The 20,345-nt window shown below is 38.9% G+C and overlaps 1 protein-coding gene across 4 annotated transcripts in view; it reads left to right on the plus strand.

The window, feature by feature from the left end:
* The window catches only part of chl1a (cell adhesion molecule L1-like a), a 67,705-nt gene extending 55,676 nt beyond the window's left edge, over positions 1–12,029 (plus strand). For 3 of the 4 annotated variants that reach the window (XM_014991267.2, XM_088007077.1, XM_088007075.1), the window contains exons 24-26: positions 5,776–5,907; positions 7,396–7,465; positions 11,251–12,029. In XM_014991267.2, coding sequence (XP_014846753.2) covers positions 5,776–5,907; positions 7,396–7,465; positions 11,251–11,455 — 407 coding nt within the window. In that variant the 3' untranslated portion in view covers positions 11,456–12,029. The remainder of the gene's footprint in view (positions 1–5,775; positions 5,908–7,395; positions 7,466–11,250) is intronic. The other variant, XM_088007078.1, reaches the window with a different exon arrangement.
* Positions 12,030–20,345: the final 8,316 nt, after the last annotated feature.

Here is a 20,345-nt window from a genome sequence, read left to right on the forward strand (position 1 = left end):
CAACAAGGCAATTTGTTTCACTCAGTGCCTCTTTCTGCACAGAGTTCATGTCTTGTGAATCTCTTTCAAACTCATGAATAGACTGGGTTTCACAATCTTCTAGAGGTTGCAGTTAGCTATCTTGGTTTGGGCAAAATTGTCCACTATATTTTTCCTTCCACTCAATTTTCCAATAATATTTGTGCCATTACAGCATATAACCTAACATTTCTATACAGTAACATTCCCATAATTAAACCCTTGTTTTACTGAACTTGTGTTTTTCTTTACTAGCTGACACTAATGATCAGAATCAAAAAGTACATATATCTGTTTACATGTAAAATTGAAAAATGTAATTATTGAAATAAATTCACTTATTGAGGACATTCTAGTTTATTCAAATGCATGAAAGCTGGTTAAATAAATGCCACTAAGACACGCTTGCATGTTATTGGTAATCTTGAAATGTTGCTTCACTGTGCACAGATACATCCACAGGAAGCTATATCTTGAATATTGTGAGTCACATGACCTGCAGGTGAATGGATTCTCTCAAGCCAATGGCTGTGGTGGGCGAGAGGAGGTGTAATTTGTATAGATTTTCTCTGAATTGTGAAATGAGTAATGGTCCTGATAAATCAAGCCGTGCAGAGTCTTCCAGCCATTACCTTGCAGAGCGAGCGGAAGGATAAGGACAAAAAGAGAGCACGAGAAAATGTTAGTAAGCCGTAAACAAAAACAAGAGAGAGAGAGAGAGAGAAAAGTATTTTATAGTTTTGTAAATATCTGTACATGAGATGCCTTCCTTGCATTAGTAGATGTCCAGCCTGAAAGCCACCGCATGAATTGTTTGTAAATGTGGTTGAGCAGAGGCTTGATGGGAAGATGAAATACTTCTGTTTGAAAGAGTTGTCCTGAGGGTATGTTAGTCACAATGCAGAGGAGAGATTTATGGATGCCAGTAGGATGGGGCTAGGGCTAGGGCTCCCTGAATCCAGGCACATAAATGGGAGGAACATGTGACACAGTTACAAAATGAATGCATATGAATGAGGGAGCTTCTTTATAAAATAGTGTCTGTGTTCTTTAAGTGAGAGGAGCTCCTGGATGGGCATTTCTGGCCTTATCTGAAAAATAATCTGGATATAAAAATCTTTCTTTACAAGCAGAGGTCTTCCTTTGCAAATCTTTATGATGCAAAAGGAATGTCACAAAAATGAGATGAAAGTATAGAAACATTTGCAAACACCCAGGAAACAAAAAAAAAACAGAAAAAAAACAACAACAAAAACGAGAGAATTTCTAACAGCCGGCATGGAACAAAGAGAAAAATCTCATGAGATAAGAAAGCTAGAGAAATTCAGCAGGCTGCAAAAAAAAAAAAAAAACACGGAAAGCACAGAGAAGCACATGCCTGGAAAGTCACAGAAAAATAACTCGCTTCTCAACAGATAAAATAACTCGCTTCCTAGCGGAGCATTCAAACACAGCAGTTTTCACAAATAAAAATATAGGACGTTAAATCTAAAAGTTGAGATGTAACTGCATTAGCCAAGGCCTGATTTCCCCTTCACATTAATCAGCAACATGATTCATGCGTCGGTGTGAAAAACAGCAGTGGGTTTTATTAAAATGGGAGATCAGATTGAGGATATATTTACGCTTGACAAGTGACGACATAAAAAATGTCAATTAAAAACATTAACAGGAAAGATGCAGATGCACCAGTTCTTTTCCCTGACCAATATCTGTGATGTAAAATGTCTGTGCCTTGAATGGCATCCTGGATGAGCCCTTGCTTCTGTAAGGGGATATTTTTTTTCCTCCGTTCGCACTTCTCATCCGCAAGGAAACGGAGTTTATGGTGAGAAAAGCATTTTTAAAAGCTTTGTTTATGGTGTAGACTGGATACCCAGAGATTGCTATGTAAGACGATGCTCAGGTCACACTTTTGCCTCCTGAGCTAAAAAAACTACATCGTGTTGCCATTTTTATAAATCTTTTTCACATTTGTCTTGACTGTTCTTGTTAAATTTGAATATTTAAATATATATATTTATATATATCCTTTGAATTTTGATGCTGTTATTACCACCTAGTTGTTTTAACATACAGTTTAAAGTATTTTCTTTATCCCTATTCCCACATTAAAGAAACAAGTATTATTTTCAAAACATCCTGGAGAGTTCAACAGAAATAAAACATTGACTCTGCTGCTAAGACACAAAAACCCCCCCCCTTTATTTCAAATTGAATAAACTGCAAACTATATCTTAAAGATTCAGTATTTGTAGAAATATATAAAATTTGTAACCAGAGGGTTAAATGTGACTGACAGTACCATTTCATTTATTTCATCGAATCATAAGCTGTGAATGAGATAAACGTTAGTGTCATCACCCACCTGCTGTGTACATTACCGTTTTCGTACAATGTGCACACCACAGGAGGGCTCCCATTTAAGTGGTTCAACGTGCAAGTTGGCGCCAAAATTATTCATTTGCCTGGAAAATCAAGGTTTAAAATAAACTTTTATTATATGTTACTGAAGTGTTTGCTTTGACTGGGAACGATGATAACATTTAGACTGGTCCAGTGGCTTTGAAGCCTTCCAACCACCTGTCTCATCACCAAACATAAGGCAGATCTTCTGCTTAAGCAAAAATACCAGGGGAAACATGCAAAAAAGCTGACCAGCAATTGTAAAAACGGTTCAACTGCTTTAAGATCTTTAAATATTTTTAATGTCTGTAGAGAGATTCCAAGCTCGTTTTCGTTCAGAAACAAACTTCTTGATCAAAGAAAAATATTTTTAATAGCTTTTGGGCTAAACTGTAAATAGTAATGCTTTTGCTTCTTTGCAACCTGGTTTGTGCAACCATGAGCAGAAAGCAATGCTACACACAAAAAAAAACCTAAATAAAACACAGATCACTAGTGCAAAGTAATTTAAGTTGCACCGTGATGTCACAGGACTTTTTAAACGATGGCAGCGTTAAAGCCAAACTTTGCATGTCAAGGCTGATGTTTGAATATTAAAACTGTCTATAATTATCTGATGACTTTGATCTTGTGATAAGCATTACGTTCTATGAAAGATCGACTTTTGGATAAAAGCTAGAATCTTGAAAAGAATCAAAGATATCACTAATCTCACTAAAAACCCAAATTTAATGCAGTTTTATTGAGAGGTTAAAATGAAAGCTTGCTTAAAAAAAAGAAACTATTTTTAATAATTAGCATAACCATTTTATTTTGATTTGAGTTGCTATTGTCTATTAATTTCCACTTTAAGTCCGACTTCCCACAAGTCACTAAAACAGAGATTGCTCCTGCTGCTGTTTGTAAGACTGCTTTGTTCCTACAGCTGTGTCAGACTGTGTGGCTGAGCCAGCCTGCTCTGAAAACCTTGAAGCCAGCTTTCTGCTGTATTTCATTTTATCTCTCCTTTTTTTTTCCCCTTAAGATTTTTCCTTTTCTCCAGCTGCGGTTCCTGGTCTGAACAGTATGTACCACCGCCTGCAGCTGATGTAGCTAGTCCACATAGACATATGCTGGTATAGAGACAGACCAGGTTGTAGGCGTGCTGTTCTTGTAGAGTAGAGCCGGTCATAGCCTGAGCAACAGTTTGTCCTTTAAGGCTGTACTAATAAAATCTCAGAGATGAACTCCTGTTTCTAACTGTTCAGAAAAAAAAAGCAACAGAAAGGTTGGGGACCAACAGCAATACCTGTGACTTAATATAAGAGATCCTGATTTACTGATCAGACTTCGCTGTAGCTGCTGCCTAAAAGCTCGACTTAACACAGGTGTCCCACTTGTTCTAACCACTCTGACTTAATATAGTTTCTAGTGCTCCCTCGTTGAGTGTGCTGCCTGGCAGTATCGCAGCAGAAATTTGAGGCTTCACTTTCATTGCAGCGATCTACTGTGAACAATTTTATTCGCCTTCTGATAGAAAACTTGCGCTCTCCCACCGATGTTCATATGATTGCACTTTTGATAGACACAGAGTAATTTCCACCCGTTCTCATATCATGTCCTTGGTGAGCGGTGTCAGGAAATGACGTTTTTGCTTAATGCAGGCTGAAGACCAGATGCGATGCACTCTTCTGATCTGTAAATCTGCTCTTCATCAGAGTAAATCCATCTTTTCTCAATTACGTTTGAGGGCCAGACTTAGCTTTTGAACTGTCTTCTTGAAGGGTTTCTGCGAGATGCACTGGTTTCAAGCTATGGGGGATCCTGTTTCCCTTCGCTAATCCTCTTTTCCTGCCATCTCTCTCCTTTTCTCTGTGCCTGCCTCGTTTCCATTCCTCCTCCTGTTTCTTCTCTGCTTTATCAGTTTCGACGCTGTTCAACATAAGCTCTTATGTGAGTGACACCTTTGCCAAAATCAGCTGGTCTGCTCGAGAGAAGCAGGGCGTCTCGCAGCTTTATTTGGCTTACGTGAATAACTGTAAGCTACTTTTCCTGTCCCAACCTTTGGTAAACATTGATAGGAGGCTTATGGCATATCATATGTAGGTATGCTTAGCAACTAAATATATGTACATGTTTCGACTTTACTCCTTTCCATAGCTATTTCCAAATGTGTTTAGATATATTGAAATTAAGACGAAGTGATTGTTGACAAAGCCTTCCACCCAAGAAGGCATTAACCAAACAAGTGACAAAGGTGAGGGCAGGAATACAAAGAAGCATAATTTGCCTCTTTCATAAAATATTTCAAATTGACATTCAGCTGCAAATCAAAGGAGTGCATGTTTCTTTCTCAACATGTATAGATTACTCAAAATACTTTCTACAAGTTAAAACAGAAAGAGATTCGACCACCTCCTTCCTGAATTAACTATCTAATTAAAACATGTCGGTAGTTTATAATCGTATCTTCCTGAAATACTGATTGCTTCACACTATCAGAAGTCTGCTTTGGTCTTTGAGCTGCTATAGCATTTAGCCTAAGCCTCTGATCAATTAATCTGTATTTCTGCTAAGAGAGTTTAGAGATTATTCACTTGTCATGTTTCAACAAAATATCTTAAAAAAAAAAAGTTAAACTCTCCATTTAAGGTGAAAACACACTGAGATATTGTCGTACACACTTATCAATTGTTATTTGCATATAAGAAATCATTAGGCTGTTATAGTTAGCGGTGCTCAGCTTCCAGGTGGCTGCTTGTTCTTCTAAATAAAAAAAAAATAGTAGAGTTATAATTTTTCATGTCACATGCCTCAGTTTTTTAGGAATATCTAAATATCAGATATCTTAGAAAGGAAGATATCTGACATTTAGTATATTTTATGCCTAGTGGTCACCATTTCCCTAGTTGCATTTCACTCCACATTTCCTGTAGTTCTGTGATCACTGCTTCATTTATGAAAGCTCACATGTCCATAGGGTATCGGTGGATTGGTGGAGGATTCATAAATAACCATGGGCAGATTTTGCCGCTGTGTGACCTGTTTAGTTAAAAAAAGTTGTCAGTAGATCAGATGCTTTCTGCACTTCAATGACAGACTCGCTCTGCGGCTCATTGACTCCAGTGAATGCAATGCAGTGGCTGGTTTCGTTCAGGCATACGTGTTTGTTTTGCCTTTTTCCTGTTTAATATCCTATCAGAAGTGACAGCATAATATAGAGGAAGGAAATGTGAGCTTAATGCAGTGTGAAAGTATCCTCGCAGTGAGCCCTGCTTACGCTTAAAGACAAAGTTGTCTGAGAATTATTCAGACAAATCGGTGTGATTGAAAGATTGTTGATCTCTGTATCTCTGTTCTTCTTACTACCAGAAAAAGTCGGAACGGAGGCCAGCAATTCAACGCAGCGCTGGTTCATCGGGACTCTGTGTGCGGTGGCATTAGTCACGCTTCTGGCAGTGATCGTGTGCTTTGTGATGAAAACCAAGGGTGGCAAATATGCAGGTATGCAGCCATGCTGGATACAAGACACTCTCTCTCCTTGGGAAAAGGTCAGTCAGCCTCGATCAGAAAAGGTTCCCCTCGTCATGTTGCTCAGGAAAGTAAATGAAAAATCCTGCAGGAAGACATTCCAGTCTGCTATAGGGAGTTGTTCAGTCCTTCCCCAACCCTGTTTGGAAATGCTTGCTATTCAGTGCCTTGGAAAAGTATTAACATTGAAGGTCTTTTTGTTTTTCATTTGTTTTTGTTGTTTTAGTTTTTGTCACTTTATTACCACAAACTTACAAAATTATGAAATAGAAAAAAAAAAATTAAATTGTTTTCAAAATACTTTAAAAAAAGACATTTAAAAGTGTGGCATTGGTTAGTATTCAGTTCCTTTTATTTGTTCATAGTGCAGCCAGTTGCCTTAAGAAGTGATCTTATCAGTCTGTTTGTAATTCAATCACAATATGTTCTGTAAAGTGACAGAGAAGTTTAAAGCGGGGTTAGGAAATAAATCATAGCCATACTCTGGTTCATATCTGTAGCAAGACTTAAAAAAAATTACACTTTTCTGATTTTATTAAAACATTTAAAACACGTAATTTTCCTCCACTCAACACTTATTGAGTTGTAGTAAATAACACAAAAATATTCAGACGTTTGTAGTGGTCAGGTGAAAAAAACAAACAAAAAAAAAAAAAACAATCTAGAGATTTTAGTACTTTTACAAGGCACTGTGGTGCGTCACCCTTTTTCCTAGCGGTTCCAAGCCCAGGATCATCCACATGCATCTGCTGTAGTTTACTTGTAAATTGAACTCTGGAAGTTTGCACGATCCTTGTTAGTTCTGCTTGACAAAAATGATTGCATTTTTTTGTCCAGCGTGGGAAGTGAGAATGAGCAGTCTTTGTTCCCCTGCTCCCTTCTCCTCACCTATGCAATCTTCTGTGGCTCTTTCCTTGTACCCTTCTTCCTGCTCTGTATCAAAGCTGGTTTCCATCTCACAGCGTTTTGTCCCTGTAAACTGTCTTTCCCATTCCGACCTTCGTTCCCTACTTCTTCCCCACTATCGCTACTGTGCTTCTTTGCCTGAAGTAGTGTTTGACAAGAAGCACTGAATATTTCATCAGCTTCGTTGGATTGCCCCTTTGTCCATCTAGCTCTTTTCACAAAAATCCCTTCTTTTGTCTGCCTCAAAAGCAGCTGTTATTTTCAGAGGGTGTTTACACAAGGGGCAGGCAGCACTTGGTGCACACATGCTGAAGAGATGCTCTACATGTTCACTTTATGTAATGTGGACACATGTCAATAGATCTTTGAACAGTTAAAAACATGTCTGGTCTAACTCCAAGTGTAACTCCATGTACCACATTTATTTTGTTTCTCTTAGCACAATGTTCTGCATACATTTTAGAGTATCTTGTATGTTTGTAGCACTAATTATGAACATCATTCACTCCAATTATAAAAGTGAAACAGCAACTCTGTCTTCCTTCCCTCTTTCAGTGAAAGAGAAAGAAGATCTCTTTCCCGATGCAGAGTCACAAGCAATGAATGACGACGCCTATGAATACAGGTGAGCTGCGTGAAGTTAATTAATCTCATCGACATCGCTTTATGTTCTAGCAACAGTTGGCAGCTTTAAATAACCTCAAATGTGAATAGGATGAAGAAGTACTCACAAATTACAGATATGCTTTTTTCCCCTTCCCGTCCTAAAAGCAAACCTCGCACTCATGACGTTTACCAGGATCAACCTGAAAGCCAGTGCACTCATCATTTAATGGGCTAGGTAATCACAAAGTGTGCTTAAGAGTAGTGGATAACCCTCAGCTTAAGCTTTGTTCCCTTTTAGCTGGAATTATGTGTTTTCACTCAGTAGTTAGATTTGGGTTGTGTGCGTGTTCATGCTTTTCAGACCTTGTGACCCGTGTTACGGTTGTAGGCTATTTTAATGTTAGTATGTGAGCCTATGTGTGTGTGTGTGTGTGTGTGTGTGTGTGTGTGTGTGTGTATTTGGCATTTTTTTCAAGGTATATTTATTGAGGTTCTTAGTTACAGCATAATTCAAACATTGCAAACCAGATCTGTTTGATCAGAAGATATAAAAAAGGTAATAACTCCACATTTATATTAGAGAATATGAAAACTGTCTCACTTCCAGAGAAAAACACAGTTAGCCAAAACTCTTTGTGTATCACATTTAATCCGCCGTCGTGTGACAAGAATTATTGTTCTAATGGGTGAAATCTGCCTATTTCTTATTTTGCTGATGAGTTTTGGCTCTCGGTTAGAAACGATAGATTTGCACACCAAATTCTGTGGTCTGCAAATGTGTTTCTAATAAAAGCGAGTTTGCTTCAACTCTCAGAACCCCCTGAGTGCAAATTAGCATGTGCACCTGCAAATCCTGATTGGAACCAGAGCAAATTAATTCCAGGAACTTCTGGAGAATCATCTGAAATGAGTCAGACTTCCTAATCACTTTTCCATTGTGCTCTAAACCCAGATGTCAAGAGACGCTAATATGATTTTGACTGATGGTTTTGGGTTTTTGTTATTTTTATGTTTTTTTAGCTCACGCTCTTGTTGTTCGCAATAACATTCATGGGAAGTTGTTCAGAATTGGATGAGAACAAATATGGCTGAATTTGCCTGATTCAAAATCAATAAAATACATAAAATACCTAGTGCCTTAAATAAGATAACACTTTCATAATGTAAATAAACTTGCATTAATAAGCTATCTTAAATACAAAAACAATAATAACATTAGTAGGGGCTTGTGCTATTGATGTAGTCAAGAGGCAATTTTTTTTGTATTTACAAAAAGATGAACCATTTTTACCAAGTAGATAACTTTTGATTCAACTTTACACCAGTGAATATCACTCAACGCAGCTGTCCATCACACTGTGCAGATTGCTTATCTGAAAAAGATTTTTAAAACTGTTCATCCCATGTTATGTTGCCCTATGACACAAAATCCAAATAAATCGAAATTTGCGGCGGCAAAATGTGAAAAGGTTTCATATCAATACTTTGTGTTCGAAGAAGCGTCTCTCGAAGTGTGACAATGCACGAAAACGAGCCTCTGCACAAAAGAAGCCACAGCATTTGTTAGTGACCGTGTGCAGATTTTTTTGTCTCCTACAAACTGCTTAGAATGCTCCTCATGGTTGGTTTCATGAGGCTGCTTGCAGTCCCGTCCCCCCAGAGTGCCCTTAGCTTTGCTGTGATGTTGTTTGGCTGCCTTCAGAGCTGGTTTCAGGGCTCTCTTATGCCCTTTGAATCTCTGAAGGCAATAGACCACCCACTGGGATCCCATGTGTCTGGGGAGCTGACAAGTGGTAATTATGCTTCTGATGCTTTCTCTTTTGAGAACGCCATCTATGCCTTTTCCCCCCTCCGTCCTCTGTGAGAACAGCAGGTATCATAGTTGCGCCAGGTTATTTGACTCATATAATTGTTTTATTTTGGGGGGTTTTTACCCTCACCTTTGAATAAATATGTTTCTACTTAATGTACAATTAGGGGGAGGGGAAAAAAAATAATAGTAAACATGCGGAAATGTTTTTCTCGATGCTTTCTATGTACAACTTTAATCAAAAAAATTCAAACGCGAGACAAAGAAAATGCATCTGAACGTCTCCATGGATCCAAATTGGGTCGATATTTATCGCAGGCAAGACATAAAGGATTACTTTATGTCTGGCGATGTTAATCTGGTGCCTCCCTTTTTTGCTGTTTGTGAAACAACTTTTGTACTGAAACAGGAGCAGGATACACCAAATAGAGGCTCTGAGTAAGCTGGGGCTCAACTGCTCTCAGCCCCATTTTATCTCAGTATTCAAAGTCACTGTGGGCGGGCGGCGGCGGCAGTGGCATTTCTCCGCTCTTAGATAACAGCCACTTATCTTCGGCGCTCTGGAGACGTCAGAGAAAGAAGGTTTGATAAGGAGAAAGCCTGGGAAAAAGAAGGTTGTAATGTGGACCTTATGTGGCTTGCATCATAAACGGCTTGGCAAAGTGGCCGAGATAAGATTGGTTATTAAAAGTCCCAGTTGAAGGAGACTCAAAGTATAATCTTTGTCTTGGGCTCGGCTCTTGTGCTTGAATCCCCGCTCGCAATTTTGCTTCTCTTCGACTCAGGTGTCAACCGCAATGTGCTTCAGTAAGCACTATCATGTACGAAACACCTGAGTTTTTGTGAGCGTCAGGGCTTTGTGTTGTGAATAGAAAATCAAAGTGGAAGAGAGGTGTTACTAAAATTGATAGTTTAGGCAAAGGCGGAAGGATGTCGGTGTTTTGAGGTGACCCTGTGTTTTAAAGACAGACACCTGCGAGTCGGCCATTCGCCCTGCGTTAAATTGGCATCTAATCTCCTCGGCTCGTGCGCGAGCCCCCAGGAATACCAGGAATGACAGGCTGTTTGTCTGGGATTGCATACGCACCACTTCTTCCCCCTCATCCCCCTCCCCTTCTGCCCTCCACCAACTCGGTCGTCTTCTCCTCCGCCACCAGACACAAACCTTCCACTTGGCATCTTTCTCACTGCAGTCTGGCAATTTACATCGCTGACTCTAAAGAGATTTGAAATTGCCTTTGGTCTTGGAGCTTTGGCAATTAGCAATTAGTGGAGTGATTGTAGAAAGTCCTCCCTGCCCCCCCGCGTGCTTTCCTTCCTGCTGTGCATCTTCCTCCGCCTTCTGCATGTAGTCATATACTGTATTTTGTTGTTCGTTAGTGGGCTGGTGTGGCTTCGCATTCGGTGCCGCTAATGCAAAATGTTTTCTCGGGTTTCTCCGTCTAGTTTCCATATTTAATGGAACCCCTGGTAGAGACGTGTGAAAAGGCTTAGCATGAGTTTGCTGTGGCACAATCTCACGTTGAATAATTTTCTTATTCAACCTTTAATTTGAGTACATTTATTCAGCGCGTTAAAAGTTTTTAACCGAAATCGTCTTTGATACACAGGTTGACACCACTGCTGACAATACTTTTAGTTTTTTCTTTTCTTTTTTTTTTTCCTTTCGTTGGAGTTTAGTTATGCCACTTATTATACAGGATTCCATTTTTTTCCCACTGTGCAATTTTAACTTAAATGCATTTACATTTAAATACATTGTACAATGTGAGATTACACTACTGCCATAAAAGATTAATTTATTCTAAGAACTTTTGTTTTTCAAATTTTTACCAAAGGCGGCAATATATGAGAAGAGTGCCTAAGATTATGTCAAGAACAGGAGATTTTTTATTTTTTTATTTTTTTTTTGTCATTGCTTGCTTTGAGATGTTCTGACATTTTCAATGCGACACTGACCCCGACCCGCCTTCTTTTGTTACCCATGACCGCAGCAGCGACGAAAAACAAATGAAGGAACCTATCCTGGATTGCACAGACGAAAAGGTTCAGGACAGCATCAGCAGAGACAGCTTGGTCGATTACGCCGATGGAGACGGAGAATTCAGCGAGGATGGCTCATTTATCGGAGAATATTCCGGACCCAGGCACCGGGATTTCATCAGTGAGCCCAGCGGACCCAGCACCGCCACTGCGTAAAGCCAGGATCCACCATCAAACGGCCTCCGTCGATTCCTGTGACGAAAACATTTTCATTTCTGCTTGTACTACTTTACTGTTGGGAGAGTTTTTGTCCACGTTTTGTTTTAAAGAAAGTGAATATTTCTGGTGTGAACATAGGTGCGATGTCTCATGCGACTCTGTACATATTCTAAAAGAAAAAAATTTGCTATATTATATTAGAGTTGATTAATTTTGACATTTGCAATATTGCTTTTATACCAACCAGCCTATATAAAGCACATTTCTTTTTACAACTTTATACTGTCTTGGAAAAAGAAGGGTCATAAAAAGTTTTAAGTGAAGTAAAAAAAAAAAAAAAATATACAAAAAAATAAAATTTTTGTATTTTTATACAGAATGTGTTCTTGTATTGCCACAAATGCTTTTCTTTCCCTTCCTTTTCATTCCTTTTATTTGTCCTTTCTGAACGTTTGAAATTTGATTTTTAATATGCACGACGTGCAATTTTCTACTGTCCAAATAGATGGGAGACGGGAAACAGAAATATGAAGAAAATGTGAACTCAAAAATAAAGTTATTTCTAAAAGTCTCCAGAGCATTACTTTTTTCAATTTCATTATATCAGCTTGTGACAAGAAAGAAGAAACATAAATATACGAACCACTTTATTGAGTACACATTTCTTGCTGCAGGTTGTACCTAATCTGAACTTAATTGGTATTTGCTTTTATTCAAAAAAGTTTCAGAAATGTTCTTTGGGGGATAATACTGACTGATGAAATTGTTTTATAAATCTCCTATTGGTTTGGTAAAATTGAGCTTATTTTAGTCTGTGTAGCTTTGACCACCTGCTTTGAAATTCCACTTGACCATTCACACAATCTATATTATAGCTTAGCTGGTTGCAATAAGTTGCCGTTTGAGCAACTTCTTTTTGCTCAAATAGCAACTTTGTTTGGTTCGACTAGGCAGGCATAGACGAGCTATTTCTGTCAAAACAACTGCCACTCACTGAAGAGTCATGGCTGCGCATAAAAATGTTAATACTCAGACCGGTCTGTCTGGAGCCAAACTGCTTTCAAAGACAATTAAATGCCATTTTCTCCAGATTTTGATCCACACTCTATGCTTCAGCAAGTTGTACGTCCCAAAACCGACTGAATTCAAATGTGGTTAAATGAGATGTTCAGGGAACTTGTCAAAGTTAAATGATGAACAAGGCTTTGACTTTTTTTTTTTTTTTTTTACCTTAGCAACTGTGATTTTGCAGCAGTTCTTCACAATCCTATTTAGAGTCCTTGTGCATGGGAAGGATTCTGTTTCTCTGACTTTACTGTGGAGAGTGTGGCAGGATGAATCAGATACTGTGTTTTATCTCCTCGCTATTTAATGGATTTCTTTTCAAATTGCCTCTTGTTCACATATTCAGAGCGCTCAGGTTCACGTTCAAAGCTCCTTTCACCTATTGTGAACAAAAATATCCTTCTCTACCAACCTGTGTCAAACAAATGAAGCAAATTATGGACAAAAACATTTTTTGCTCCTACACAATATAATGATCCGGTTACAAATTTTGTCTCTCATCTCTGCTTTAAAGTTTGATGTTAAGGTGTGGCGTATTATTCAAACCACATTGAGGCCATTCATGTGATTGAATTAAACACATGAAAAAAGGAAACCAATAAAAGAACACCAGTGGTTCCAGCTGCAACGCTGCACCACTGGTGAGAGGCTCATTTATGTGTCGTCTGGATTCACCAGATAACTCTTTAAATTTCAAGGACTGTTTAGAAGTACAAGACAGCTTTTAAGTAAATCACATCAAATTATTTTGATATTTCCGAAAGAGGCTACTTGGCTTTTACAAGCACATGCCAGACATGCTTAAAAAACCAAATTGCATTTACAGTGCCCTGCAGGTTTATCGGCGTCCCTGGAAATTATGTTTGACAAGCCTCAAGATAATTTAATCCATTCTTCATTTTGAGTACGTTTATTCAGTGAGGCAAAAAAGAAAAAAACACACATTAGGAAATAAGGGTAAATGAGATCAAAATTTAACTTTTTGGCCAATGTGCAAAATGAAATGTGTGAGGATAAAAAAAACTAAGAGTGTACTATCACACTGAACAGACTGGCACTGTGAAACTCAGTGGTGGCACCATCATGCTTAGGGAAGGCTTTTCTTCAGCGGAGACGGGGAATATGTCTGTGTTGCACAAATACAACAATTTTTCGGACACCAGAAGTTAAAATAAAAAAACTGACAATTGTTTCCACTTGTGCCTAAAATATTTACATCTCTATTACGACATTATTTTATACAAAATTATTTTTATAGTCATAACAGTATCAGTAACAGCAAAAATAACTCATCAAAATGTAGAACACACCAGTCTTAAAAAGCTTGTGCAGTATATGATAAAACACACACACACACACATTTGTAGAACAAAACAATGCATTAATTTTTTGACCATTTGTGCAGCTAAACTCTCATTGGCTTTACAAACAGAAGCACAACCAGAATGATGATGGATTTTGCTCCTTAGTTTCTAGCTATTTGTTGTCAGAATGACGTTTTGCAGCTTTTCTTTCCCCTGAATCTTTTTTAATATCCTAAAAACACATCCCAGCCTCCTTTAGTTTCCTTTAAATCAGCTGTTTAGCTCACCCATCACCCGACTGACATTCTTGCTATAAGTCAACATGCTATAGAGACGCTAAAAGCTCGAAGGGGCCTCGTGGCAACACAAAGGTCATTTAAAGAGATGATCCCTGTATTGTCAGGGATTATGCCCTCATCCGGTTTAAAGTTGCTTTCTCTTCACAATGTTAAATCCTCTAAGCAACGTGATTAATTCCCCCTCCCTCCCTCACCATGCACCCCTTCTATTTCTCTCAATTACATCTATTTTGAGGACATGTAAAGTTGGCTATTTTGGAGGTCAGCTTTCAGAACAATCACCAGGCCGCTAGCCGCATCCAGCAGAACGGTCCCTGCTCGCTGCGCTTCTTCTGCTCATGTCGTCGTGCCGGATGGCGCAACAAAAACACAGCTTAAATCTGAGCGCAATCAATCCCTTCCATTCGATGTGATTGGAGCTGATATTTAGGCCAAGTGCCCTGGAAATTGCCTGGTGGGAGGAAATCGATAACATGCTCGCACACGCTGGGAGCTCGCGTCGGCTCTGGATAAATTTTTAAAGGCACCGAGGCTACGAGGGCAGGACGCTGTGCAGACGCGCAGAGGGAGGTCTGGGGTTTTCTCAGGGTGCTGCACGCTGCGTTTACACCCCAGAGAGGTGGATGGTAACAACTTTGGCCATGAAGATCTCATCAATATTAAACATCCTCGGGTTCACAGAGAGGGGAATTGTGACAGGTGTGTCTGGAGGTATGCTCTTCGGGAAATCCCTCTCCTCCTTCGCCGTCTCAAAGTCTTGCTTTTAAGCAGCGTTTTGCTGACGAACCTGAGATAAACAAAGATTGTCTCATTTAGCCTTTTAAATATTTCAGCGTTTGACTAGTCTGCAAATGTATCGCTGGAAAAAACAAAAAAAAGGGGGGTTGAGGAGCAGGTGAAAAAGGGAGGGAGGGCTGAGGATTAAACTTTGCATAAGCAGGTTTTAAGTTAAAACATGTTTCAGCAGTTGTAAAAAGCAACATATGACCCTGACGTCCAAGTGCTTACTTTTCTTAAAATCAGTTTTACACTGTAGAAATGAATATGAGAAGAACACTCCATTTATCTTATCCTCTGGGGCAATTTTGTTTACCCATCTTGCTTTTGTTGCAAAACACCAGGACGTATTTTCAGAAAAGTATTTCCAGGTGTTAAATATGTCCAAACCTGTCAAAAAGTATGTGCTTTTGATGCCAAAGGTAGTTGCAAAAGATTAAAAAACTCCCACAAGCAAATAGCATCTCTCTAGCTGATACAATTTGCCCACAGTTACATAAAGTATTACTCTTTCATCGAGGGAGGAGCCCACGCTTATTCATTCATATTTTCCTAGATTAAGGAAGAACAAACTTCTGTGCAAAGTCAAACACTAGAAATAGAAAGGAAAACAGGAAAAAAAAGAGAAAAGTCAAAATCATGAGACAATTCCAAAAATACAGGGACAGGAGGAGAACCAATCTGGTTAATTAGTCTCCCACTGAAGTGGGAGCATCTGGGTGAAGAGATCAGGGAACAGAGACAGAGGAAAAACTCACAAAATAAATCAAAGAACAGAAACACACAGAGACCAGAAACCAGAGAACGGCACACAAACAAAAGATAACTCAATTCAAACAAAGGCTCAACACAAACCTCACAGCAGGGAGGGGGATGTCAGAAACAAGGGGGGGAGGGGAGAAAACAGGAAGTAGAGATAACACAAACCAGGAAGGACCAAATGAATACGAAAAAAAAAGACAGGAAACTCCAGCTGAAAGACAAAATGGAAGAAACTTAATTACATGACTTGATGAACAGATGATGAACTGGATCTGATAATCTGTCAAACAAACTCTAACCAAATATATTGTATGATGTGTTTATCCTTAAAGGTTTTGGCCTGTCTGTCGCATACATTGTGCATGACAATATTTTCAAACATTTGTATGGAGTAGATGTTACAAATCACGTCGAGGCAGAAATGTTATGAGCTTCGTCCTATGAGATTTTTGTCTCAATAGATTTAAGAAGTGCGTCTTTAGGTGAGATCCTCACGTTGTTATCTGCTAATTGAAATATTGATAGAAAACACTTTTTTTTTCACTGTCTCTGTTTCTGGTGGGAGAGAAAACAAAACTTTCTTTCACTGGCAGGATGTTGTGCTTTAAAAAAAAATGGAGATAATTGTATCGTTTTGCAGCCCCTTCCCCCCCAAAACAAGCCCTATTCCTGAAACTGTCACAAATACATATTCAGATTCAAATTTCCCAACACATATTGATTCCATCTTTAAAATAAAAAAAATAAATAAAAAGCAAAATGAAAAATTTCTCCAGCAAAAGCTGTCTTCACACCTGGAAAAAAAATAAAAATCCCATTTAGTTTGTGTTCGTTTCCCGTTTCTGCTCATTCTCTTTTCATCTCGACATGGTGCAACACTCCCCCCTCTGCTGAAATTTAATTTGTCTCACCAGAGTTCAAATAGAATAGAATGATTCTGCATACAGAGAATCCTTTTAGAGGGCTATTATTTCCCCCAGTAAACTGTTTTAGATGCAAGCCCAGACACTCTCAAATGCCAGCCAGAGACTGAGTGAATGTTTGTGTGCATGTGTGTCGCTTTTTGTGTGTGTGTGTGTGTGCGCGTGTGTGTGTGTGTGTGTGTGTGTGTGTGTGTGTGTGCTTGAGCAGGAGGAAGCAGGGACATTCAGCCGTGACAGAAACTAATGAGACGTGCATCTGTAATATGATTACCAAGTCAGCATGGCTGTGCCACTGAACAGAGGTCTCCTTTGGCAGAGATATCTGCACAAGACTGCATGCTCTGCCGGTAGGTGAGTGGACAGCAGGTGCAGATAAAGACGAGTCGCGGGTTGCTTTGGTTAAGCTAATGATAAATACTTAGAGCAACCCTAAAGAGCTTGATAAATGACAATATGAGACTGTTCGGGGTGTGCATTTCATTAAAGAGTGGCGCTTTTGTGTTATTTTTAAGGTCAACACGTTCTGGGTTTGATCCAACAAAAGATTTCATCTAAGACTACTGCTGCAGAATTAGATAAGGGACTCGTAAGTGCTGCGTGGGTGGAAAATTATTCTCACCTTCGTTACTTAGCTCAGAGCTGTCAAAGCAACATCTTGGCACCAAGCACAATCCGTACACAAGTGTTTGATCAAACTCGTCACCGCGTGGCAAGTGGCATGCCTAACTTTGCACGGTTAAAGCAGAAACTGTTTAAATGCTCCACCTGCTCACAGAGAGAACATTGGACTTTTTTCTTTTTTTACTGATTGAGTTGATCGGGATAGTTTTACTTTTTCTTTCCTCTACAAACGTTTTTTTTTTATATATATACATTTCACTATATTGTGTTCTCTCAAAATTAGACTTTATTAGTATCTGTGGGGGGGGGGGGGTGTATTCGGGTCAGAATTGTTTGATTAGTCCAGCGCCCCCCTAGCCTTTAACCAGGTCCCTCACCGCCCCCCACCAAAGAATTTGTAGGCTACTTTGCACTGACTATTATTTTATTATTAATGTTACTATCACTATTGTAGATGTTTTGATTTTTATGCTTGTTTCTATATTTATCATCAAAATAATTTCCCAGAGAACAAAAAAACCATGGGAATAGAAATTATTTTCACAGGTGTCTACAAAAAATGCAATGAGTGGATATTCAAGTAAAAATTAGTAGGCCTAACAGCAGCCAATCAGAGTGGAAAAAATATTCTTGTTCTGTGCCATTTTCTATTTGTTAAATATTCCACAAAATGACCAGATTTAAGATGTACAACATGCCAGTTTAAACTTTGAACTATTTGCAAAACAACTGAGCTCTGCAAGATTAAAACAACGATAGAACTGTAACTACATTAATCATAGCTCTTCTTCTCTTCAGTGTTTCTGTCGGTTTCTGGTGGTGCAGCTCTGTGCTGCCTTCAGGAGAATGGGACATCAGAGTTCATAAAATTTCACCCACATGGCATTTATTGTGCAAACCAGAGCTTTCAGTGGAAAAACTAAAGTTCCAGGTCCTTTAATGCCATAGAAATATGAGACAGAAACATGGATTATATCTTTATATAGATGTGTCTATTGATTTACAGATTAATAGTTTTACTGGACAGAAATTACAAAGAACAAATCTGGTTGTTAATGAAATCCTAATGACTCCAATTGAAAGTGTCATGGAGTGTCATTTAGTTTCCTTTGATTAGTATTATCCTGTCTTGGTTTATTGCTATGTCCACTTTAGTTTCTTTCCTGTTGCTAGATTTATTTGATCATTTATTGTCGCTCACCATCAGTAATCTTCACTCATCACCTGCTGCGCCGAATAATCGTCACGGAAACAATTTCGGTATTGTGATTATTGAAATTTAAAAGTGCTGTGGTACCGTTGTTCCATCACCCCCCGTTTTATACCGGACCACTTACAGCTCCGGTTAACGCTATAAAATGAACGCTCTCTGTCGAGGTATCACCATGGAGGGATTTCTTTATTTAAATGGGTTCATTTTTCAGAGGGATACAAAGTCAGGGTATCGTGATTTTTGTTTATAAGAACGATTTTCTGTTGTCCTTCCATGGAAGCGGGCAGCTGTCAAACGGAAAAAAAAAAACACTTTTTAATATAAGTTGCTGCTTTGACATGATCAGAAAACTGCCAAAACATATGTACAAAAATACCAGACGAAGTGAATCACAACAACGTCATCAGCCGGTGTAAAGCTGAACTGATGCGGTGAAGCTACCAGTAGCAGGAGGGCGGAGCTGCGCCAAGAAGCTACAAACACTGAACAGAAGAAGAAGAAAAGCTCCCATCGATACAGTTGCAGCCAAGCATGATTTAATGTTACACAATACAGTTTTACCAAGTTGCTCAAAGTCTAAACTGGTATTGTTGTGCATTTAAGATGTAAAGTTTACCTTCGACCAAACGCCCCCCAAAGGAATCCCAGCGCCCCCCTTTTGTAAAGATTTCCGCCAGCGCACCCTGCCGTCCTCTGAACGCCCCCCGCGGGGGGCGGTACCGCCCACGTCGAGAACCCCTGGATTAGTCCATATTTTGTGGTATTTCTGTTTGTCTGGTTCTAAGGTAATCCTAATGCCAAAACCATATTTCAAAAGTGCTCTATTTAATGTTTCCAAACAGAATAAAGGTTTGAGACACTGTTTTATAATCTATTTTCACCCTAAAATATGATCAATTGCAATCAAGAATGATTGGAAACCATAAAGCAGCCCTTCATCTAGGCACCATTAGCAATCCTCAAAACAAATGCCAACTTAAGCACCATCAGCAGGGAACAGTGGTGGTATTTCAATGGGATTTACGAAGTATTTGTATCTCATCTGTTGTCATGTCACAATTATTTTATTCCTCCCAAAAATGCTGCAAACAATTTTAATAGGGTGGAGGAATGTTTAGTGCTTTTGTAAATTTGTTTTGTTGACCTGCCAGATAAGATTCTGTGAACACGTTTCTTTTCACACGACAGGCTTAAAACTGTTTCCTTCCTATCTGCGGGCCCATATTAGTGGTTAACACTTGGATGTTTATTTATTTTGCATTTAATCTAAGATAATCCTGTTGGCAAAAGAAAAGAAAATAGTAACTAATTGCTCCGTTCTACACACATATAAGATTTTTTTAATTCAAACCAGGGAGGGGAAAAACAGAAAGTGCCCTTCATCTTAGTGGCATATTACTGCTTTTATGTAATGTTGCAGTGCTTACATTAACTACTAGTGCAAATAGAAATCTCACTGTTTTTATTCTTGCTTATTTATTTGAAAAAAACAATATAAAGGGCAGTTAATCACGTCACTGACATAAACAAGTAGTGGTGACATTGTTTTTGTGGTCAACTGATAGGAAAGACCAGAAGTCTCTTCCAGTGTTTTTAAAGGGTTGGAAGTTTGACTGAGAGGGGATATTGAACCTAAAATGAAGGGGATTTAAACCAGCAACTTTTTGCAGGAAGCCAGCATTGCTAATTATTGCCACCCCCAACACACACACACACGCACACACACACGCACACGCATGCAGCCCAAGTAGAAACATATTCTGATATTTGTTTCCTTTCAAAGTTAAAATAATAGGTAGCAGCATAAGACAAGCTGAGCGGACAGAACTAGTGCACTTCCTGTGCTTCACATGGTAATTAAAAACACTTTTTTCTCTTTATTGCCGTTTGTTAATTAGCAAGCGATGAGCAGCTCTGTATATC

This window comes from Poecilia mexicana, unplaced genomic scaffold (genome assembly GCF_051168715.1).
Source record: "Poecilia mexicana isolate PSO_F unplaced genomic scaffold, ASM5116871v1 scaffold_7, whole genome shotgun sequence".
NCBI classification, from domain to species: Eukaryota; Metazoa; Chordata; class Actinopteri; order Cyprinodontiformes; family Poeciliidae; genus Poecilia; species Poecilia mexicana.